At 35.3% G+C, this 8,883-nt stretch overlaps 1 protein-coding gene across 1 annotated transcript; it reads right to left on the bottom strand.

The window, feature by feature from the left end:
* Positions 2,192–5,538, bottom strand: LOC109228909 (40S ribosomal protein S11-like). Its single transcript, XM_019394166.1, has 6 exons — positions 5,427–5,538; positions 5,296–5,336; positions 5,093–5,193; positions 2,737–2,881; positions 2,571–2,660; positions 2,192–2,488 (listed from the first exon to the last, which is right to left on the bottom strand). The coding sequence occupies exons 1-6, from the start codon at positions 5,436–5,438 to the stop codon at positions 2,398–2,400; spliced, it is 480 nt and encodes a 159-aa protein (XP_019249711.1). The 5' UTR covers positions 5,439–5,538; the 3' UTR covers positions 2,192–2,397.

Below are 8,883 nucleotides of genomic sequence, written 5' to 3'. Positions count from 1 at the left end.
AAACGTGGGGGGGGGGGGGGGGGGGGGGAGGGAGTGGTATTAGAAGGAATATATGGTACCATTAAATTAGGAGTGTAATTAATACCCTTAAAAACCACTATGGTATATAATTGATAATTAGGTATACTAAATGTAATTATATCAAACCTTAAACATTGAGCGTAATATAGTTTCCTATATGACATAGGAATGTAAAAATTCCAATTAAAAATAGTCAGCGAATGTATAATATGTGTATAATCATGTATAATTAGTGTATAATCTATGAATACCGACTTGAAAAATATACAGTAAAACGTCAAGTCAGGATATCAAAATATAGCAATTATGTAAAGTTTTGTACTGCTAGTTTTTTTGTTTTTAAAAACTTGCAACTTCAAATACCAAGTGCTTTACCTCTTTGTATAATTCCCAATCTTTTATGTTCTATTTTTTCAGAGGATACAGATAGAAAAGCAACCAAAAAAAAAAAAAAAATCGTTATTCCAAGATAGTCAAACGTTGGTGATTTCCTTTCGAAGAGTGAATTAACTTAAAATTTTAATAAGAATACGCCTTGCTACTTCTACAAGATTCTAACGATTACCACAAGTGTAGAAAGCTTATGTTCTCATTTTTATAGCATTAAGAATATGCTGATATTAAAGTTCTCCGTTGTGGCAATGAGCCAATAGACTAAATCTCTATTATTAGCAGACTAGGCTCAAAACAAACATAAAAAGGGGCCCAGAAAATAGTAGTTCGATGATAGACTATAATTACGTATTTTAATCGATTATTACACTCTAATTTACTGTACTTTAGTTGAGTTTGCGCTTTAATCGCTAGTATTTTGCACTAACGGTGTGTTTTATGCCTTGTAGGAGTGATTCCGAGCTATATAGATGTTATGGAATGAATTCACGTGATTTGGAGCTTTGAAGTCTGAGTAAAAGCCCAAGGAATTAAGCCGGGATCGTATTCGGGGATCAATGGATGATAGAGCAACAAAACGAAGAATCGAGTAGGCATATTGTGCACTGTCTAGTAAAATGCACATAACTTTTCGATCAGAACTCCATTTGAGCTCCACAATATATGGTTGAAAAGCTAACTCAAAGGGCTACAACTTTCATGTTTTACGTTTTTTCAAATTCCAAACGGAACAGGGTGAAAAACGCGGTCGAAACCGCGGACCTGACGCGGACTGAAACAGTAGACTTGCAAAGTACCGCGGCCGCGGACGTCCAAGCCTGGAAACTTGTCCCTTTTCGCGTACGAGAAGGTATAATTGTTTGGGCCCGACCCTACTTGGTATATATATATGGAAAAACGGTATTTTGAGCACCTTGGACACAAGAGGAGCAAGGCGGGGAATTCTTCTACGAGTTTTTCCTTCCTCTTCTTATTTTTCATTATTGGTTATGACTTTTAGTATTGTAGTTTTACATACTATTATGAATAGCTAATTTGTTATCTAAGGTTTTGATGGAACTTTTTGTAGGATAAATTCTTGTTATGTTTTTATATAATTGAGCCGTTGGATTTCTCTACTTTTTCAAGTACATGTTTATTGTTGTTGATTGAATGGTCATCGATTGACTGTGCCTATTTATTATGTGTTGCTTGAGAAAGGATACTTATTTAGGTGGTTGTTGAACAACATCACTCCTAACGTATGTGAGAAATCAATACAGTGGATTTAAAGGCAGGTTTAGAAATAACAAAGCGTTGACGTAGTCATAATGAGCGGTTAGATAAAGCCAACTAGCGTAGTTCGAGAGAATATGTCTAGTAAATTATTGTAGTTGCTCGAGAGAGAATTGCGGCACCTAAAGTGCTCACGGTCAGTAGAGAATACATTGGCGAAATTATAGGGAACGTAGCTAGAAGGATTCCGACAATTGAAAAAATCATAACTCTAGACCTCCTTAATTTAGTCTCCAACCCTTTATCTCATTAGTTGATAATTTTATTGTTTTGTAGTATATAATTAGTTAGGAATATAAATCTCAATCTTTATAATTTAGAAAATTGTTCAAACTTGTCTTCTTAGTGATATTAAACAGGTATAGCTAAACCTTAATTCTCTGTGGGATTCGACTCCGGACTTTTAGGCCGGATTATATTTGCAGCGACCGCTTATCCTTTTTAGGACTAGAGTTGGGCGTGATCATAGCTCAACTGACAAAAACTAGAAAAGCACTACAAATTCAATAACCAAGTATCCTTTTTAAAATATAAGGTTCAATCACCAAACCTCTTATAAGTGTAGTACATGGGCTTTAAAATAATTGCTAGCATTAAGTTTCAAAATTTGAAGTTCAAAGGAAAATCAATGAAGACAACAATTCAGTAAAAAGCAGAAAAGTTTTGACATCAGTCCTAGAAATAACAGTTAAAATGGAAGCACAAAGCTCACATTCCGGTAAAAGCCTTTTTTCCTCCACCAGCAGAACCAGCTGGAATCACCTTTAAGACATTGAACCTCACAGTTTTGGACAAAGGCCTGTGAACCAGAAAATGTTATCGCATACATGCTATAACAGAACATAAAAATTATAGCAAAATAAAAATATAATGGTCCAAACCTGCACTGTCCAATGATAACATGATCTCCCTCTTTCACACGGAAGCATGGTGATATGTGCGCTGGAATGTTCGAGTGCCTCTTCTCATATCTGAAATAACATACATGTTAAAACACACAAAAGGAGAAGTATAGCAGCCAACGAATTTAAAGGGACCAGCTCTTGCCTCTGGTACTTCTTCACATAATGTAAGTAGTTGCGTCGAACAATGATGGTTCTGTTCATCTTAGCACTGTGGCATGTACCAGCAAGGATACGACCTCGGATAGAAACATCGCCAGTGAATGGGCATTTCTTGTCAATGTATGTACCTAAATTTAAACAGACCAAACAATTAGGGTAGACCACAGAACAAGGTGAAATTAAGCAATCATAGCCATTTTTGCTAAGCATGCAAGAAAATGAAAAAAGACTTGCTTGCAATATTATTTTGTATATGTGAAAGCCTAAACTACTACAGTAATTTTTATGCAACTAACAGTTAAGAGTGGTTTAAGAAAGCACATAAAACTAATAATTGTTGTACTGGAAATTTCTACCATTTCAGCCAAACAATATCACAATGGATGACTATGAGCCTGTTTGGATTGGCTTATTAAGTGACTTTTAAGCCAAAATAGCTTTTAAGCCATAAGTTGGAATTCTAGCTTTTGACTTGTTTTTGGCATTTTAGCTTAAAAACAAGTGCTCAAAAGCACTTTTTTACTTTATCCAAACACTACAAAATGGCTTAAAACTATTTTGGCTTAAAAGCACTTAAAATAAGCTTATCCAAACGGGCTCTATAAAGCATTAACAAACTACCCACATTAAGAATGTAAATAATTAGATGTACATAAATTAATCATAGCTGTTTGGAAATATCTACTATCTCAAGAAATGAGAAAAGCACAATGGATGAAAAGAAATAACAAAAACAAAAGATTATAACTTCAGAAAAGCCATGAAAACTGGTGTAAAGATACAAAAGATACTTGAAATCTGCAGAACTCTTTGTTTTTAAAGTCAGTCTTAACTTCCATCCTCTAAAGAACATTACATCTAACAAGCAACATTTCCACTTAAAGGTTACCAACATAGGTATTTAGGAAGTATTTTTTATGTTCTATACTTCTATTACTTATATGTAACTGCAGTCTCTTTGTTCACTGTGTGGAGCTGAGAACGAAATAGCAGCACATTTGTTTTTCCAAATGCAAATTTGTTTAGCTAATTTGGAACAACTTACTCAGTTGGCAAGGGATTAGAAGATCTGCAAAGGGGCTGGAGGAAGAAATGACATAAGCCTTACAGTTTGCAAATGGAAAATCTGGTCGAGATGATATATACCGTATGGTGGTGGCTGGAGCTATCTACCACATTTGGCAAGAGAGAATCAGAGAATTTTTCAAAGTAAAATGAATACTACTGAGGTGCTGTTGAGGATGATTGCACAGGAGGTTCATAGTCGAGGCTACTGGTACAAGAAGCTGGCTGGACAGTTGAGTAAGCTGAATTTACATCCATAGAGGATGAAGTAATTAGGGGTTAAGGGTAGTTCTTGGTGCGCCTGTGCTGTTGGTTACTAAAGCTGAGGTTTGTTCACCTTTATGGGTTCTTTTGCTTGTTTGTACATATCTTTCCTCGGTAACAAAATTTACTTAATTACCAGAAAAAAAAGAATATGCGCTCTATTCAGGTTGAAGTAGGAAACAAGAAGGAATAAATAAGCTTAAAGGACAATTGTAAAAGCTTATCCTTATAGGAAAGGTTGAAATGAGAGTGTCCCTAACGTCTTTCGCTCTCTCTTATTAGAAGAAGGAAGGGGCGCAATCCCACTCAGCTCGAAGAAGTAGCTCTTTCTTTCCTTCCCTAAATCGATCCAATAGTAGGTAGCGGTAGGAGAGATCCATTATGGTGGGATGGACCGTTTTCGAATTCCGGCCAGCATTTCTGTCAATTGGCGTCTCTTTTTTCTTTTGAACAAGCCTTCTAAATCCAATTTTTTTTATTTGAGTTCATAATAATTGGCGGGTTTCATTAATGAAAAGAAAAGCGGAGGCCCGCCATCTGCTAGCATTACAACTAAAAGGGAACAGAAGGAGTAACTTCTTAATAGACAGATTTACCAAATACCAACTACATTGCAAAAACTTTAACCTAAAGTTATCGACATAATCCAGGTAACAATTTGGCCCTTCCAGCAAGCACACCCTTGCTTTAGGCTCGAACAATAATTAAATCAATCAATCAATCAATCATTGCTTAATCCAAAACTAGGGGGCACTCTCTATATGAATCCTCTACATCTAGAGGAAATAGAAAGAAAAGAACCTTGTTCGCATCGAAATTGACAATTGAATTTCTGGTCAGCTCCATTTAAACCATACACAGTAAAACTACACTCACAGACTCACTATACTAATTAGGAAAGCATAATATGTAATATAAATTAGAAATGCAGGAGCCAGCCAGCAAATGAAATACAGTAATTGAGCATGATTATTCATATACTAATAAGTAGATGGAAAATGAAAATGAACCTTCAACAGCCTCACGAGGAGTCTTGAACCCTAGACCGATACTCTTAAAGTAGCGATTGCCTCCCTTTCCTGGCCTTTTCCCTTTCCCTGTCTTCTTCGAGCTGCTCAATTACATATACAAATACAACATTAGCCATAAATTCTTCCTGGAACTTACGGACTTGAACAGAAAAAGCTAAATGGCAATTGGACATGAAACTCACCTTAGAAAAACACCTGGCTGCTTCAAAAACGCCTTCTCCGTCTGCAACAGAAAACAAATCCATTAGATTTTTTCTTATGAGTTGGCAAATCATAATGAGAATGTGAATGTGTAAGTGCGAAGAGAGAAAACCTGCTCCGCCATGATTGAGGACTACAAGCTGAACTGGACGAGGATAGATGCTCAGCGGCAAAACCCTAAAGTGCAACAGAGAGTGAGAGAAGTGAAAGTTGTAAGAAACTTTTGTACTCTAGGTAACTTGGGCTAGACACTGATGGACTTGGAAAATGGGCTAATTTAGAGATGGGCTCAAATCCAACAAATGGGCTATAAGTGACATACAAAGGAAAAATTAGTAAAAATTGTATGGGGTAGCCACTATTTAAAGTGGTATTTACTTTTTATCCAGCATTTTTAATGCTGAGCGAAAGTAGCCACTAGTTTATTAAAATTAATATGAAAGGACGTTGTTACCCTTTCCTTCCCAAATGGAAATACAGTGGTATCACAAGTTGGATAGATACGCCATTTTCAGATTCTCTTTCTGGGCTATTCTCTCTGCATATTCTTCTTCCATTCCCAAATTCCATTTTCTTTCTTTTTCTTTATCGTCTTCTTCCTGTATATTTTGCTTTGTCTTTGTCGTTGAAAAGTGACTCCTTTTTTATGATCTCAGAAAAGCTATACCAGAGTATGTAGTTAATGAAGAATGGGAGATTGAGTCAAAGGAAAATACAAGGCCTACCCCTCGAACACTGCATATAAACAATAGAAATTCACTGTATTTTTTTCTACTGAGTCTACTGCTACTACTGCTATACCTATTGTGCCTTGAGATCCTATGGGGAGGGAATTAGGTGTTAAGCCATGATCACCTTTTTAATTCTCCTTTCTCTTTTGACTTTTACCTGCTGTGGTTTTTAAATTGGGTAAACCTTCAGTCAAAACGGAAGAAAAAAGTGAATTTATCAGAAAAGGATAAAATATTTAAAATATATGTATTTAAGTTCAAAAGTTAAGTACACTTGGTCCTTAACTTCGAGTTCCAATTTCAAAAGTTAAGGACACTTGGTTCTGAACTTAGAATTACAAGTTCAAAAGTTAAGGACACTTGGTCCTGAACTTAGACTAACAAGCTCAAAAGTTAAGGACAATAGGTCCTAAACTTAGGCTAACAAGCTCAAAAGTTAAGGACAATAGGTCCTGAACTTAGGCTAAGAATCCTAAAGTTAAGGACAATAGGTCCTAAACTTAGACTAACAAGCTCAAAAGTTAAGGACAATAGGTCCTGAACTTAGGCTAAGAATCCTAAAGTTAAGGATAATAGGTCCCGAACATAGACTAACAAGCTCAAAAGTTAAGGACAATAGTTAGACTAACAAGCTCAAAAGTTAAGGACACTTGGCCCTGAACTTACAGTTACAAGTTCAAAATTTGAGGACACTTGGTCCTCAACTAGACTAACAAGCTCAAAAGTTAAGGACAATAGGTCCTGAACTTAGACTAACAAGCTCAAAAGTTAAGGACACTTGGTCCTGAACTTACAGTTACAAGTTCAAAAGTTAAGGACACTTGGTCAAAAACTTAGACTAACAAGCTCAAAAGTTAAGGACAAGTAGTCCTTAACTTAGAGTTACAAGCACAAAACTTAAGGACAGGTGGTCTTGAACTTCGAGTTCCAAGTTGAAAAGTTAAGGACATGTAGTCCTGAACTTAGAGTTGCAAGTTCAAAAGTTAAGGACGTGTAGTCCTGAAGTCCTGAACTTAGAGTTGCAAGTTCAAAAGTTAAGGATACTTGGTCCTGAACTTTATGAGCAGAAGGGTGTTTTCTTCCGGGCAGGTAAAGTTTATTAAAGCAGTGGCTAAAGACTAAAGACATTTTAAACAATGGCTTAAAAGTAAATACATGTGTTATTAATGGCTAGCCGTGCACTTTCCCCGAAAAATTAATCTCATTGTCAGTTGGCCCAACATTCTAACAAAATTGGGCCTATATTTTCCCTTCTTACCCGGTATGGCCCAGTTTGTACATAAGTTGAAAAATTATTTTCATCGATTAGCCACATTACTGTCCCCACTCTTTTTTTCTTTATGCGGAGGAATTTTTTCCATTTCCAATTCATAATTCTAATCAGTTTTCTCTTTCAAATTTTCTCCCCACTCCTCTTTCTCTTTCATTTTCAATTCGTTCTTGCTCTTTCTCTCTCTCTCTCTCTCTCTATCTCTCTGGACAAAATAGTCGAGTTCTTCTTCTAGGTTTCCTTGCTTCCGTTTCATCTGTATCTTCCTCTTCCAACAAATAACATTGTTGAACATCCACAACCGGATCTATCTTTTGTAGTTCTTTTTCTTTCGTATTCAGTGCTCGCCGAAGCCGATTCCGAGTTTGACATTAGAGGATTCTTTTTATTTCTGGTCGTTGATGAATATACATATATCTGATTCATTCCTGGTACTTGTCGTTTAGTGTCTTGCTTGTAGTTTGGTAGTTGTTGAAGTTATACTGTCTTTTGGCTATTTTGGTGTAACTTTCGTTACATAAAGTTGTATTGCTGGAATTAACTTGTGGTTCATGTATTACCCGAGTGTAAAGTGTTAGTTGTGCTGTCTTGTCTTATGTAGAAGGAGTGGGTTACAGTCCCGTTACGAAGAAAAGTAAAATAGTGTAGTGGTTATTTACTTTATTTCTGTCTCTTATTCTAGTTTAGTAACTCTTCGTTTTTTAGTACGTTCTTGGTAATTTTTCCTCCTCCTCCTCCTCCTCCTTCTTCTTCTTCTTCTTCTTCTTCTTCTTCTTCTTCTTCTTCTCACTTTTAGTGACTTCCAAAGGGAGGAAGAATGATGTATATGTTGTATATAACTATATATACTTTGTATAATCATGTATAACCATGTATATTTGTGTGTATTCATAGTTATACAGAATTATACATGATTATACACAAGTATACAAGATTATACATAATTATACAACATAGATAATTGTAAAAAAATATTTGAATTTCTTGCCTTCAGATAGTGTGTATTATTATATATTTGTGTATAATTAACGTATGACTATGTATATAAGGTGTTTAATAATGTAATTTTTTTATTTTTCCAGTGAAATAAGAATTTCCTTTACAAAACTTTGAATTTTGCAAAAAAAATTAAAATTATAGACTTTAAGGATGAATATATTTTTTACTTCAACTTCCTGACATTGTGAATTTTAGGAAATACTATAAAGAGGGAAGTAAAAAATAAATAAGAATGAAAATAGAAAAAAGGAAAAGATAAAAATAAAAGAAAAAAAGCGGAATCTGATTTAGGTGTGATTATGGGTGTAGTTGACGAAGTTCAACGAAATTTGCGAGTTTGACTTGTTTTCATAAAATTGATTAATATTGTGTGCTGACGGATGAAAACCGTATTTGTGGGTTCGGCAAGTGAAAAGTACTTTCTCCAAGTGTATTTTCATGTAAATTCCACATACAAATTGCACTTATTGCGTTTTATAAGTCCCAAATGCAATATGTATGTCGCATCTGAGGACTCAGGTTATAAGTAGTATTTGAGTCTCACTCTCTAAATTTTTAAAACTCGCACT

The sequence above is a fragment of the Nicotiana attenuata genome, chromosome 7, assembly GCF_001879085.1.
Source record: "Nicotiana attenuata strain UT chromosome 7, NIATTr2, whole genome shotgun sequence".
NCBI lineage: Eukaryota > Viridiplantae > Streptophyta > Magnoliopsida > Solanales > Solanaceae > Nicotiana > Nicotiana attenuata.
This window is presented reverse-complemented; position numbering and strand designations above follow the sequence as displayed.